The 15193-nt window shown below is 35.8% G+C and overlaps 4 protein-coding genes across 4 annotated transcripts; 1 reads left to right on the top strand and 3 right to left on the bottom strand.

Moving 5' to 3' along the window:
- Window positions 1–968: 968 nt before the first annotated feature.
- LOC148176385 (uncharacterized) lies at window positions 969–1815 on the bottom strand. Its single transcript, XM_088035076.1, has 5 exons — window positions 1767–1815; window positions 1464–1652; window positions 1254–1415; window positions 1112–1171; window positions 969–1007 (listed from the first exon to the last, which is right to left on the bottom strand). Exons 1-5 carry the CDS (start codon window positions 1773–1775, stop codon window positions 969–971), a joined length of 459 nt encoding a protein of 152 aa, XP_087891202.1. The 5' UTR covers window positions 1776–1815.
- Window positions 1816–4694: 2879 nt separating this feature from the next.
- On the top strand, window positions 4695–5819 carry LOC148176386 (uncharacterized). The gene has a single exon (XM_088035077.1). It carries the CDS (start codon window positions 4695–4697, stop codon window positions 5817–5819), a length of 1125 nt encoding a protein of 374 aa, XP_087891203.1.
- A 3466-nt stretch (window positions 5820–9285) lies between these two features.
- On the bottom strand, window positions 9286–12727 carry LOC148176387 (uncharacterized). The gene is made up of 6 exons (XM_088035078.1): window positions 12695–12727; window positions 11726–12664; window positions 9561–11663; window positions 9491–9493; window positions 9363–9454; window positions 9286–9295 (listed from the first exon to the last, which is right to left on the bottom strand). Exons 1-6 carry the CDS (start codon window positions 12725–12727, stop codon window positions 9286–9288), a joined length of 3180 nt encoding a protein of 1059 aa, XP_087891204.1.
- Window positions 12728–12745: 18 nt separating this feature from the next.
- Window positions 12746–14851, bottom strand: LOC148176388 (uncharacterized). The gene has a single exon (XM_088035079.1). It carries the CDS (start codon window positions 14849–14851, stop codon window positions 12746–12748), a length of 2106 nt encoding a protein of 701 aa, XP_087891205.1.
- Window positions 14852–15193: the final 342 nt, after the last annotated feature.

Below are 15193 nucleotides of genomic sequence, written 5' to 3' on the forward strand. Positions count from 1 at the left end.
GAGAAATAAATACATACTTTCATGGGCATTCAAAGTAAAGAAAATTAGTTAAACTAATTATGTATATTAAATTAACATTTTATTACAAAATGAATGTAACACAATGAATACAAGTTAAACAGCATAATCACAGTAATAGATTTGTCTACCGAAAAAGCAATAGCCATTGCAAAATTTATAAAAAGACTGGTCGCTATGTGCAGCAACTCCTGATTCAAACGTTGGCAGAAGTTGTATAGCTACGATAAGAAAGGTGTGACAACACACACTTTGACCAGCCAGAAGAGGTATCGACGAGTCTCTGGCTAAAATCAGCACAATGCCTTGCTAGAACATCTTTGTCAAAATCCTTTTGTTACGGCTATCACAGCTCGCAAAATAATGCGGTTTTCAGAGTGCGTTAGAATTGGACAATGACGGCTGAAACAACGGGTGTTTCTACTGCCCAAATGAAAATATAACAATATTTTAAAAATCGTTACCATGATTCAAGAATTCACCAGCAGAAATCACTTTTTTTTCTTTGTGTTTTTTACATTAGAATATCTTGTGTGCAATTGCACAATTTTCCATTTCGGTATATTTGAGATTTTTTTGCGCGATTTTGACGGCTAGCGAACTGTTTTTTCGCTAGTTTCAGTAACCTTCTTAAATGAATTCTGGTGAAGATGTTCCAGTAAAACATTGTCTTGATTTTCGTTAGAAGTTTCTACGATACGTCTTCAGGTCATGAAAGTTGAACTTTCCATGCCAGGCCTTTGTTCTGTTAGTTGTCCAAGTTTTGCTATGTGTAAATCAGCAGCACTCAGCGACTAGTTGTCTTCAAATTTTGCAAGAGCTTCTATTTCTTCGGCAGACCAATTGTATTATTGTTATTATTATTTTAAATACCGGCTGGTCCAGAACTCATGACCCAGAGAGCAAGGGAATTATTCTTATAAAATAGTAACTAATGACAATTAAATTATCTATTGAATAAAAACATAACAATACAACAAAAAAGTCAGCTAGACACTAAAATTACTAAGTGAACAAAATAAAACTAAAAAACAAATATTACTTAAAGTATAATACACAATGGTTTTGAATCATGAATTCACACTTGTCTTACCGTTTTAAACATTTCTGTGAAAATGAAATGCATAAAAGTAAATTCCAAAAGCCCAAACCACTAGGGCAGTGAAAAAAGCACCAAGTGTAACATGCGAAATGGCTAATACTAACAAAATGATAACCGTTTTTTTTTAAAGTGCATTAAAATATTCTTGAACAGGTTTTATACAATAAGATACACCCTCTGATACAACAGTTTGAAATGTAAACGGGCTCACTATTTTAAACAGAGAGCAAACGGAACGTATCATTCGCCAGAAACGGAATTTGACACTGTAGCTTGCAATAACTTTGTCAATTTCCTAAAAAAAATATTGTATATTAACAGTTATGACTGTTCATACATTTACTTGAGACAGTCGGGCCTCAAATTGTTGTGTAAGGTCCTTAAGGGTGCCCATTTTTCTTGCGCGAAACTTCTTTACATTTTTTTCTTTTATGTCTTGAGCTTCATTTAAGAAACGACATGCTTTAACTGAATTCTTAAATTCAAGCAAATATGTTGTTACCATTTGTTCATAGAATGCTTCACAAAAGGCCTAAAATGTACAATGGTTTGTTTACTAAGTTTAGTTATTAATTAATTAATTAATTTATTTTTAATTTATTAATTTATTAATTAATTAATTAGATAAGAGTATGAAAGATAGTACCGTGTACATGTCTTTGACGTTTATTGGTGCACCACTTTTGAAAGGCTTGCAGTATGTTTTGATCAATGTTGGTTAATCTTTTAATGTAATATCTTGACCATTAATTTTTTTTGTTGCCAAACGCTCTGGGGATAATACAAATGACACCAAACTTTTGATCTCTTGTAGAAATTTTTTCTCCATTTCTAAAATGGACCATACTCATAAAGTGGAACTACATACAGAATGTCCGGAAAGTCGCGCACCACGGTGAAACTGTATCATCGGACAATGTTATAGATGGCTTTGATTACTGGAAATTTAATTTATGGGGGGTACAGTTCTGCAAAGTTGCCATTGTCTTAATTTTCTATTGGTCCGCCTGCGAAAACAGAGAGCCTGGATTTTTTTTAACATTTTTTAGTACTCTGGGGGACCACTTTCCGGACAACCTGTATATCTTGTTGGGAAAATGCAGTGAACTAATGGTTCATATTATGTCATTAAACCCACTTAATTGTTAGGTATCAAAGTTTTTTACAAATCTTGTTGTTTGACATGTGTGGCAATGGAAAACTAAACTGTACTATTAAGTATGTATAGACCGGATCTCAAAATTTGCGGATTAATAATTTTTTATTATTATCTTCACCAATAATTAAGAGGTCTCCGTCGTTAGAAATGGTATTTAGCTATTTTCTAAAGTCATGATTTACTTACTGTCAAAACGACCCCGAAAGTCAATATTTGTAGTAACATTTGTACCAGGATAGGGTACCAAAAAGCAGTCAACGTCTTCGAAGTTGTCACAAATAGACTCTTTGATTAATCTTAATTCTTGAATTTTGGATCTCTCATGAGCTTCGTAGACATGTTCAAGTAGTTTGTTTCCACCTTTAATTCCAAAAGAATTGTTTTGTGAATAACACCAGTCTCTAACCAAAATGAGTAGATTTTGAAAAGATTTGTGCTCCCTAGTGTTGTTGGCAAAAAGTTTTCCATATTCAACAAACAGCTGAAATATCATATGATCAAAAGTGGGATTTAAGAGGCTTTGTCTGTTTTTTACACGTTGGTAGCCTTATTTACTACGATTTTGGCACTTAATGTCTATTAGAAAAGCTACCAACATCTATTAAAACACAAAACCATGAATTTTTATAAAACGACAATCACTTGTAAATCCGTTAACTTATCAAGGGTAAGATGATCCTTTATGTTGTAGATCAAAACAGAACTAATCATGGTAGCCAAGGCAAAAAGACACGTGCTCTGGGTCATTGGGGTATTATGATCATAAGTACCTTCAGTATCCATTAATATAACTGCAACCTATGAAATCAAAACGGAACAGTACAAAATAAGAGCAACGCACTGCAACTATAGTCAGAATTTTGTAACTTTGGTTTAACTCCGCCTACCTTTTGGGCCAATTGAATTTTAGCTGGAAGTCCGATTTACTCTGCAAAATTTTGATAGTTCGTCGATATTTGCTAAAAGTCGGGGTAGAAATGTCCACACATTAGAAGATGAAACACCATCAAAATCGACGAAACTTTCACGATTAATTGAATTCTGGCAAAACCGCAAATCTTCTTGACATGTGTGACACTTGAGCTGTCAAATTTTTGATTATGTTGAGTAAAGGAGGCTAGCCATTTCTTGATTCGACAAATTCAAATCGTCATTTGTTCATGTGGGCGGGGTTAAACCAAAGTTATAAAATTCCGACTATAATTATTAACATACGTTTTCACCTTGTGTTAGAAAAATTTCTGGCCATACTGTTATTCCATCTGTAACTTTATCTACTCTAGTTTCCCACAAAAAGCCTGACGGTAAAGATTCTTATTTTTGGCACCAGTTCTCTAAATTGCTGATGTTTATCTAAAACAGACTCAAAACTTTGTAAAACAGACTTAACATTAATCAACTTACTTTTTTTTGAAAAAAATCTAAAAAGAAATTTAAATGAAATGACTTTCCTTGTCTCATAAGACCGGCTACTGAAATGATGCATAATTTCTTTTCTTCAAAATCCTTCTTTGTGAAAATTCTTAGCACGTTTTCGTTCAAAATTATTTTGTTGGCTTCACCTAATGAAAAAAGTTGTAGAGGTTGCAGTTTCATCTTGACGATACCTGCAATAGAACCTCGGGTAATTTTTATCAGTCGTGTATTGAGTATGTTTATCTGTTTTATTGATTTTTGTTATCTCAGGATGATTACTTTTGTACTGTACAGAAATATTTAATCTTACTTTAAACTAATGTTTCTAAATGATCATAAACTGCATACAATAAATTAGCAACACGATGAAAATGGAAAGTAACGTTATTAAATTGATTGCTCCTTGGGGGTGATTTTGTTTGTATCTCCAATAGTATACGAATATTAGATAGGAGAATAGTCAACGCGGTTTACAAAATATGTATTCAAAATGGTCCAAAATCTGTCTATTTCATAGATGTCGCTCATACTACTTTTTCTCCAATTTTTTAAACTTACAAAGTCGTATCGAATAGGGTCTAATAGTGGTGACGTCACATCAAGCGCGAACGTTTGCAGCACTCTCCTACTAGAAAAAGCTAGTTTAAAACTGAACCTTATGTATAATGGCTTTAAGGATCAAAATAATCAAGCATCTTTTTGCAAGCAAATTGTGCTTTTATTTGAAATATTAAAAAAATTGGATCTACGGCTTTACACCTTTATTACATTGTCTTTGTAAAAACCGAAAAAGCATATAGGGCTTTTTGGCAATGTCGATCAGCCATTGGCACCACCTGGGGCTTAGCTCCAAGGGTGGTTCTTTGGCTGTACACTGCAATCATAAGACCTATGCTTACTTACGGTGCAATAGTTTGGTGGCCCAGAACTGAACAAGAAACAGCAAAGAAGCGCCTGAACCAGGTGCAACGTCTAGCTTGCATTGCTGCTACAGGTGCCATGAGAACTACACCCACTGCTGCGTTAGAGACTGCCCTTTCGTTACTACCCCTAGACATTTACGTTGAGGAGGTGGCGACAAGAACGGCGCTCCGACTAAAAGCGGTGGGAATGTGGAAGGTGGGGAGCTCGGCCAGTCGACACGGAAGCATCCTTAGAAAGGCTGTCAAAAAGATACCTTTACTAGGGGCACCTGTGGACAGACGTACACCGACCTTTGGTTTCAACAAACCCTACCAAATCCACCTAGAAGATTCATCCACTGCGGACGAAACACCGTACGACATCGTCCTTTACACTGATGGATCTAAAAATAACTTAGGTTCAGGAGCTGGTCTGTACTGTCAACAACTGAACTTAAAAGAAACAATACCACTTGGAGAAGGACCCACAACATTCCAAGCGGAAATCGTACCTATTCTACACGGAGTCCTAGAGATGTTGCATCTAAACATCACAAACAAAAACCTTCTATTTCTGACGGATAACAAGGCAGTTTTACAAGCTTTAAAGTGCAACAAGATCACTTCAAAGTTAATATACGAAACCCACGAAGAACTCACAAGGTTGTCCAGAACAAACTTGATCACTCTGGCTTGGGTTAAAGGACACAAAGATAACAGCGGCAACGACATCGCCGACGGCTTGGCGAAAGGCGGATCCAGGAAACCATATGGACCGGGACCAACCATACCGCTAAACCTCGAAGCAATGTACGGGCTGATAAACAAAAGCAATCTCGAGCACCACAGCAATAGATGGCGAAACACTATCGGTTGTCGGATCTCGAGACAAACAATGCCAGTACCCCTTCAAAAGGTCACAAATTATCTACTGCGGTTGTCTAGAGGAAACCTCCGCTTATTAGTGGGAATTCTTACGGGACACTGCGGTCTAAATAAGCACCTACACCAGGTAGGTGTAAAAAGCAACCCTCAATGCAGAGGATGTGAAGAAGACGACGAGACCGTGGAGCATGTATTTTGTCACTGCCCCGCGCTCGTCGATTTAAGAAGATCCATGTGGGGAAAGGATCAATACCCAGATATGGGCATGGTCCCCAGCACTTCCCTCTCCGCCCTCCTTCAATTTGCTTTGAAGCTGGGCTGGTTCGAAGGAAGCTAGCTGGGAAAAATGGGAGGCAGCACAATGGGCCGATTGCGGCCTGAGTGCAGTGAATACATCACCCTCCCCCTTAATACCATACCATACATTGTCTTTCTAAAAAACATATAAACTTGGAATATGATGTAAAATATTCCAAAAGAAAGCGAATTAAAGAATTCAGTGCAATACGTCTGTGAAGTGATGGTTTGGAATGGAGTTTTTGAGCTTTTGTCGGCCGTTGGTTGGTTGCTACTAGGGTCCTTTATGCTGCCATTAGATATTTCGAGAAATTTTAAACAAAAATAAACAATGGGATTTGGTTTCTGAATAGACAACCAGCAATACTGTTGGGTGCAATATGTGTGCTGTATGTATAGTTTGGGGACTTAAATACCGTGTTTATGACTTAACTGCGGTACTTACTGCACAAAGAGGCGAAACCCAAGATAAAGGAATCAACAATGGTGGTGGTTTCGTCTCTTTGTGCAGTGAGTACCCCAATTAAGTCATAAACACGGTATTTCAGTCCCCGAATTATAACGTTGTTCCGCTATTGGCTACTTCCACATATTTCTTCTACTTCAATTTCTTTGCTGTCTCTCATTGGTCGCCTTAGAACCTAGCATTACAGACCGATCTTATTTTGGAAATTGCAATCTAAACTAAAAATTAATCTAAAGAAAATCGGCCTATTCTCGGATATGCGGGAATAATCGCAGAATTATAGTCAGAATTTTGTAACTTTGGTTTAACCCCGCCCACATGGACAAATGACGATTTGAATTTGTCGAATCAAGGAATGACTAGCCTCCTTTACACAACATAATCAAAAATTTGACAACTCTAGTGTCACACTTGTCAAGAAGATTTGCAGTTTTGCGGGAATTTAATTAATCGTGAAACCTTCGTCAATTTTGATCTTGTTTCCTTTTCTAATGTGTAGACATTTCTACCCCGGCTTCTGGCAAATATCAACGAACTATCAAAATGTTGCAGAGTAAATCAGACTTCCAGCCAAAATTCAGTTGGCCCAAAAGGTAGGCGGAGTTTTAATTCAAGTTTCAAAATTTTGACTATAATTGAAGTTTTTTTGATAAAATAAATTAAAAAATGTCGAACTTCGAGAAAATAACGGTTTTTCTCAAAAAAAGAGAGAATTTCATTGAATTTATCATCTTAAATTTTTTTCTGAAAAGTACAAAAACGTCCTAATAAGTTAATTTTTGGAAAAGTTATAGCCATTTGAAAATATAAAAGCCATTTTTTGGAAAAATTTATAAATTTGAAAAAATTCTCTGACAACTGTTTTTCATAGGGTACAAAAAGATGAAAAACTTTTAGCCAAATCGAAAAGGGTCAGGGTCAAAAGTGGTCGATTTGGTATAGAATACCCCATAATTATAAAGGGTTTTCCACGAGAAATAATGAGCCTGCAAGTTAAGTTAACGTGGATAAAGAATGTATTGTAAACCCAGTTGACATACACCTAGTAAATTTTATGGTCAGGTCAGGTCAGGTCAGGTCATATAAGCATATATGTACATTTATGTAGTATGTACTTATAATATATTACATTACCACGTTGGTAGATATCTTTATAACAGATAAAATTAAAATATTTAAATTAAATTATTATTTCCACATAATGAATTTTGGTTAATTAATTTGTTTTTAATTTTTACTAGTTTCATAAGAACATTATTTATATTTTAATCTTGCTATAATTATTTATTAAAATATTTGACATAACATTAAATTTGTTAATGCTGAATACGTTTCCAGAAATAGAGAAAAAATTTGTCAATTTTTTGCATTGTATGTGTAAGAACTAGGAAATACAATTTTTCAAAAGTTATAAAAAAACTTTGAGTCGATAGTCAATGTCTTTTTAACAAAAATACAATCGATTCTGCATTCAATAAATGAAAGGTTAAAAAGTAACAGTAGCTATAAAATACGGGTGTCTAATGTCCCCGCTTACTCTTCCTTAAAGAAAGAATGGTTAGACTACCATAAAATGTGAATTTTTATTTATTATTTATCGATTTATAAAGTTCTTACAAAAATAAAGCATCTTTAATCGTGTCCACCTCACTAAAAGTTACAAAAAAAAGTAATTCAGAAATATTTTGAGAAGAATATTTAATCATCAGGTGCAGAAAACCTCTCAAAAATTGCCATTGCAGTCAAAACGCAATTAGCAAAACATAAGTTTGTTAAAATAAAGAATAAAGAGATCTCGATTCCATATCTCCATAAGCCGCAATGCTAACCGTTCGGCCACTCTGCTGACGTCACATCGAGACTCCGGCCGCTAGGGGTAGGGTTGTAAGCTATAGTTGGCTTTGAATTGTCTAATTTTCTAAAGCATAGTTATCTGTTTGTTGACGTATTTGATAGATGTTTATTTAATGATAAGTTAATGAAGCAAAGTTTTTGAAGTCAAAAAGTTAAAGGTTTATTGGTAAACTACAACTAACTCATTGGAGCAAATGTTCGAAATGGCGACCACCGTTGTCTTCACAAGCTGGAAATCTGTTCCAAAAAGACCTTCAGCCACGGCTCAATGTGCCTGGGGTGATAGCTGCACACGCGGTTTTAATTTTCTATTCCAAGTGTTTGACACTTTTGATGGGAATTCGGTAAACTTGCTCCTTTACCGCTCTCCAGAGACGAAATATAGTGGAGTAAGATCCGGGCTCCTTGGTGGTAAAGCATTTATATACAGAAGCTCTACCAATTGTTTGGCTGACGTGAGGGTTCTTATCCAACATTTGCAAAACCGTAATTTCATTGGCTGGACCTGTGACTGTTCTTTCCCGATTCCTTTTTTATTTTACGAATAACGGGCATTTTTCAAATTGTCAATTTTGACAACTGGTGTCGTAGCAAAGTCCCTAAATCTATAGGTGAAAGCGAGTTTCCAAGTATAGGAGGGTGCTGTTACGGGAGATAAGAGGGGATGTGTCGTCATAAGGGTTCATGTCATTTAATTCGAGAGGGTTTCTCCAAAGAACAGGGCGCATTTGTATGATTGGTCCTCTACTTAAAAAAAAACAGGTTTTTTTTTGCTCTTATTTCTGCTTATTATCATCGTATTTACCCCCTATTTGTAGAAAAAACACATCAGAAATATCTCAGGATCCTAAGGCACTCAGTCCTGGGATACAATTAATTTGATCACAAAAACTTTTTTCATTGATAGATCGGAAGTTGTACTGTCAAAAAGTTTTGTGTTCTTAACCGTTACCTGGCAGAAATTGCTATATGGCAGTCATTTGAAAATGTGCGAAATCGGGAGATTTTCTTGTTGTTCCTCACATGGTTGTGGAAGCAAATGGTAAGATAAGGCCAAACTTTTTTGACAGTGCAGCTTCTGATCTTTTTACATTTATTATAAAGTGAACTCGCTCAGACCCTATAGATATTGGGACTTTGGTATCGTAGGTTCATCATTAGCTTTTGATAGAAAAGTTGCTAGACATCACTGAAATCTGAATTATTGGTTGCATTTGACCGTCGTATAGCTCATTCTTTCTCATTAAAACCCCAATATATTACAGTGACTTTTTCTTTTTGCGCAATCTTCTGTTGCCTTTTTTCAAAACTTTAATCTGCACGTTCTTAACGCTGTGTGGTAGTTTTAACAAACTCTATAGTTTTTCGAGTCGTTTTATTAATTAACTAACCAACTTTATATTTCTTCTAATTAATCTGATGGAGTATCTGTGTTTCTGTTTTTGATGAATTCAATTTTACCAAAACTTGTGTCATTGACTTGTTTATTTTCTCTACTTCTTTTTGTTTTTCAATGCCTACATGACCATGCCGGCCACCTTGAAGGGCTACCTTCAAAAATACAATAATACTGTTAATTGAACATGAATGAATATTATCTAAAGTATCTAACTGAATATAATCAATTGGTAACGGACAAACTTTCTTGATCGAACGCTTGAACATTGAATCAGCAGTACGCACAGACACTACACGCACAACACCGTCGTTTCCTGGAAATAACTTGTCGATGCGTCCAAGAGACCATTGAAGTGGTGAAATCTGCTCATCCATGAGTAGAACTAGTTGACCAACTTGCAGATTATGGCTCTGCTCGTTCCACTTGGATCGTGTCTGTAGTTGATGTACATAGTCTCGTGACCATCTTTGCCAAAAGTGTGATTTTAGCATGCAAATATGTTGCCAACGATCACGTAGTGATCTTGTTTTAGTTGATGCCACGTGAAATGGTTCTGATGCAATGTCGCCTATTAGAAAATGTGATGGCGTTAAAGGAACTAAATCGTTGGGATCGTTGCTAATATGCGTAAGTGGTCGTGAATTAAGACAACTTTCAATACCAGCTAAAATCGTTGAATATTTTACAAAAGTCAATTTTTCGTTCTTGACGATTTTGTAAAAGTGCTTCTTCATTGACTTGACAGCTGATTCCCAAAGACCTCTATGATGTGGGGAACGTGCTGGTATGAATTTCCAATCAATTTTCCAGTTTACCAATTTCTTGAAAATTGTGTGCTTGTTGCTCTTTATAAATTTGTGGACACCTCGAAGATAATTGTTGGTGCCTGTAAATGTAGTAGCATTGTCTGAATGTAGTTCTCTTGGACTGCCTCGTCTTGCTATGAAACGATGAAAAGCAGAAAGAAATGGCTCGATGGTTAAATCTGTTACAAGTTCAATATGAATTGCCTTTGAACTAAAACAAACGAAAATTGCAATATAGCTTTTGCTAATGTGCACTCTGCCTCTTCTTTTGCTTTCTCGTATCTCTATGGGTCCTGCGTAGTCGATTCCGGTTACTTCTAATGGTCTGGTTGGAATGATTACCCGACTCTTTGGTAAATCACCCATAAAATGTGATGAAATAGATGGCTTATGTCTAAAGCAAATGATGCATTTATAACTAATTCGTTTAGCTGTTCTTCTTCCATCTAATGGCCAAAAGTTAAGTCTCACTGCGGCTAGAAGATGCTCTGTGCCACAATGTAACAAACGTGTATGTGTCTCTTCCATGATTAAATTGACGATATGATTATCCTTTGGCAAGATTAACGGATGGCGTTGATCTTCCGGAAAGTTTGAATTTTTCAGACGACCTCCAACTCGTATGCAATTTTTGTTGTCCAAGAACGGATTTAGTTTGTAAATGGGGCTCTTCTTAGACACTTGTTGACCTTTTTGCAGTTGTCGAATTTCGTCTTGAAAATGTTCTTGTTGTGTAGCGTAAATAATACATTCCAAAGCTTGTTTAAGTTCATCTGTCGTCAAATGTCCATTGATCTTGTTCTCTGGATAACGCAAGTTATGGCAAAATCGTTTGCAATATGCTATTGCTGCTTTCAAAACATAAAGCTTCGAAAACTTTCGAAATGTAACAGTTATTGGTAAATCAGCTGTGACATTGTTTACCAATACTTGAGCTGTAGTCTTATGTTCCAATGTCGAATCAGTAATGTTTTCAATGTTAATTTCTGTGATTGGAAATGCATCTTGTTGAATTAACCAGGAGGGTCCTTGCCACCATAACGTATCATTCAAAAGTTCTTCTGGAGATCTTCCTCTTGTCAGAATGTCTGCAGGATTTTCACGTGATTGTATATGGTGCCAGGATTCTTGATTAGTAAGACGTTGTATCTCGGAGACTCGATTTGCAACGAATGTCTTGAGTTTATGAGGTTCTGTTTGTATCCAGTGAATGACAATAGTTGAGTCTGACCATAAATAGACTTGATGAAATTGAAGTGTTAGCGACTTCTTGACTGTTTCATATAACTTGGACAAAAGAAATGCTGCTGATAATTCCAGTCTCGGCAATGATAAAGTTTCAAAGGTGCAACTCTTGTTCTTGAACAACATATTTGTGAATAGTAATTTCCATCTTTGTCTCTAGAACGTATGTATATGACTGCACCATATGCGGCTTCTGAAGCATCGCTAAATCCGTGGATTTCAACTTCTGTCGGTTCATCAATTAATAAATGACGATTTACGTTCAGTTGTCTTAATGCTGATAGTTGTCCTTTAAACTCTTGCCATTGTCTTAAAATATCTTCTGGAATCACGTCGTCCCAATTGGTTTGCAACTGCCATAACATTTGTAAGAATATTTTGGCCTTGATAGTTATTGGGCTGACTAATCCTAATGGATCGTAAATCTTAGCGATCTGACCTAAGATTTCTCTTTTTGTATTGCACTTCTTTGTAGAAACGTCGATGTCGTATTGAAAAACGTCTTTTTTTGGATTCCATAAGACACCCAACGTACGTGTTGCTGAGTCCTTGATAAACCTTAACTCAAATTCGCCTTTGTTGTCTTCTCCGATGATCTGATGAACATTTGAATTCCATTTTCTTAAATGGAATCCCGCTGACTCTAATATCGTTGAAACTTCAGTCTTGATTTGTTGCAATTCTTCTATGTCACTGCATCCAGTAATCATGGCATCGACGTAGAAGTCATTTTGAATTACTGAACTTGCTTGTGGGTATAGATTCTTGTTTTCAACTGCTAGTTGAACTAAACATCTGATGGCTTGAAATGGAGCAGAAGATGTTCCATATGTAACGGTCTTCAGCTTATATTCAATGATGCTCTTATCTTCTTGATTTCTCCATAAAATACATTGTAAATCTTGATCTTCTGGTCTTATCAAAATTTGTCTGTACATTTTTTCTATGTCTGATGTCATAACATAACGATGTTGTCGAAATCGAAGCAAAATATTAAATAAATGTTGTTGAATAGTGGGTCCAACCATAAGAATATCATTCAAAGATGTTCCATTGTCGCTCTTGTGTGATGCATCGAATACTACTCGTAGCTTGGTTGTAGTACTACTTTCTTTCTAAACGGCATGATGAGGTAAATAATAAACCTTGTGATTAACATCTTCTGTTACTTGACTCATGTGCTCTAGTTCTTCATATTAAATGATGAAATCCTTGTATAATGATGCAAATTCTTGGTTATACTTCATTTTTCTTTCCATAGAAATCAATCTTGTCTCTGCTGCTGCTCTTGTACAACCCAGTGTTTCAACATTTTGTTTGAGTGGTAGTGCTACAACAAATCTGCCATTGGAATTTCTGGTAGTTGTGTTTTTGAAATGTTCTTCACATTGTAGTTGTTCTTTCGAATAATGCGGGTTTTCTGGAATAGTTTCGGTTATCCAAAATTCTTCGATTTGATCATTAAGTGTTTGCATGGAAGCATGTAATGAATGAACTGCTGATGTGTTTTGAGTTTCAACAGGCCCAGAAATGATCCAACCATAATGTGTCTCTTGTAGGATTGTAGAGTTTCTGATGATGTATTTATTCGCAAGAAGTATGTGCCATGCTAATTCTGCGCCAATTAGTATGTCCACTGGATAAGGTTTGTAGAAATCGGGATCTGCTAGTTCTATGTTCTTTGGTATGTTGAATAAATCTGGATTGATTTTAACTTGTGGAACGTTGTCAGTAATCTGGGACAAAATTAAGCAATCTATTTTCGAGTTGAAATTGTTCAATCTTGATTTAATGTGAATTTTTGTTCTTTTCTTGATGGTGCTGCTCATGTGATCAATTCCCTTTATTGTTACATTTGTGGCTTGAGTGGATAACTGTAATTTAGCTGCTAGATGTTCTGTGATGAAATTGATTTGAGAACCACTATCGATGAATACTCTTGCTTTAACCCAGTTGTTGTCGTGTGTTGATACTTCAACCAACGCTGTTGCTAACAAAACTGTGGTTCCTTGATGAAATGAAGTTTTCAAAACAATGTTGTTATTCTTGGAATCCTCTTCAACATGTTTGTTGGTTTTAGTCTTGTGTAACAATGTGTTGTGCTTCTTGGAGCATTGCTTGCACATTGAAGACTTACAATTCTTGAATGAATGACCTGGCTTAAGACAGTTAAAACAAACGCCTAATTTTGTAACTGTAGCCTGGCGTTGTTCTTGATCTTGACTGAGAAACTGCTTACAATGATATAGATGATGTAGTTCTTGACATAAACCGCATGAATTGGATTGTTCCGTCGCTGCGTGAACATGTACGGGTTGATGAAACTTTGAGAACGATTTCTTGTCATGTTTATTTGAAAAATTGCTTGGTAATGAATTGTTCAATAATTCCAATGCAAAACATCTTTGTTCCAAAAAGTCAAAGAAATCTGTTAAAGATGGAAACACGTTTTGATTTTTGTTCTGATTTTGAATTTCCCAATCTTTAATTGAAGCCATGTCCAGTTTTTGTTTCATGATGAAGATGATCAATGTATCCCAATGCTTCACGGGCAAGTTTAGTGCTTCTAATGCCATTAAATGCTGCTTGCAATTACTTAATAACTTTCTCAATTCTTTTACATCATTGCTGACAGGTGTCAAATTGAATAACGACTTTAGATGACAATTCACTGTAAACTGCTTGTTATCATAACGCTGTTTTAACAATTTGATCGCTATGTCGTAGTTTGCAGCTGAAGGAGTAAGAGATTCTATTAGTTTGGCTGCTTCTCCTTCTAATGATGACTTCAGATATAGAAATTTCTGCACTGATGGGATGCTGGAGTCGTTGTGAATGATAACGTCAAACATTTGAATGAAACTTTCCCATTCTTCGTAATTCCCAGAGAAAATTGGAATCTTGCTACGTGGCAAAAAGTTCTTTACGTTGATTTGTTGAACAATCTGTCCAGATTCTGGTGCTGTTATAGGTTCCTTCTTGCTGTCAATAATTTCTTCTGCTTGTGCAACTGTTGTGAAGTACAAACTTGAAAATTGAGTCTTTATGTTTACATGTAATGCCATTTCTTCATTATTGCCCATTTCAGTTAATTGTGCATCAATCTTGGGTAGAATGTTGTTCATGCTTTCATATAAAGGTAGAATTTGACTATAACGTAATGATAGTTGTCGTAATGTTGTCTTGTCGACTGCTTCGGGGTTAATGCTTTCCACAAATCTGGCATGTTCTTTTAATTGTTCAATGAAATTATCTCGCTTGGCTAGTGATTGCTTGAAATCAAATGATATTTTGGGCGGCATAATAACTGCTGATTATCTATGCTGTTGCGTCGGATCGATTGTATATCCTCGGCTCGAATGGACCAAATGTTTCTGTTTTTGATGAATTCAATTTTACCAAACTTGTGTCATTGACTTGTTTATTTTCTCTACTTCTTTTTGTTTTTCAATGCCTACATGACCAATCTGAGTTAAATGAGTTATTCTTAAAAGCTTGAGTTTTTTCATTCTCGGAATCATAGTCTCTCCTAAAATTATCAGTCGAATTACAATCTGTGGATATGGGTTTGATAATCCGTAGGTGGCAATTTCGACTTGAAGACATCAGCCTTTGCGTTATCATAACACTTAAAAATATATTTT

The sequence above is a fragment of the Gnatocerus cornutus genome, chromosome 4, assembly GCF_029298725.1.
Source record: "Gnatocerus cornutus isolate USDA-ARS CGAHR chromosome 4, icGnaCorn1.1, whole genome shotgun sequence".
Classification (NCBI taxonomy): Eukaryota; Metazoa; Arthropoda; class Insecta; order Coleoptera; family Tenebrionidae; genus Gnatocerus; species Gnatocerus cornutus.

Bases quoted from the DNA above. Each gene is read 5' to 3' on its own strand.
- LOC148176385 (XM_088035076.1), bottom strand. The intron at 1,416-1,463 runs GTAAATGTATGA...TATTTTTTTTAG, and splicing joins TTGAGGCCCGACTGTCTCAA to GAAATTGACAAAGTTATTGC. The intron at 1,008-1,111 runs GTAAGACAAGTG...TTTAGTGTCTAG, and splicing joins TCACAGAAATGTTTAAAACG to CTGACTTTTTTGTTGTATTG.
- LOC148176386 (XM_088035077.1), top strand. From the start codon at position 4,695: ATGAGAACTACACCCACTGCTGCGTTAGAGACTGCCCTTTCGTTACTA.
- LOC148176387 (XM_088035078.1), bottom strand. From the start codon at position 12,727: ATGAGTCAAGTAACAGAAGATGTTAATCACAAG. The intron at 12,665-12,694 runs GTTTATTATTTA...CATGCCGTTTAG, and splicing joins CAGAAGATGTTAATCACAAG to AAAGAAAGTAGTACTACAAC. The intron at 11,664-11,725 runs GTCATATACATA...ATGTTGTTCAAG, and splicing joins CAGAAGCCGCATATGGTGCA to AACAAGAGTTGCACCTTTGA.
- LOC148176388 (XM_088035079.1), bottom strand. From the start codon at position 14,851: ATGCCGCCCAAAATATCATTTGATTTCAAGCAATCACTAGCCAAGCGA.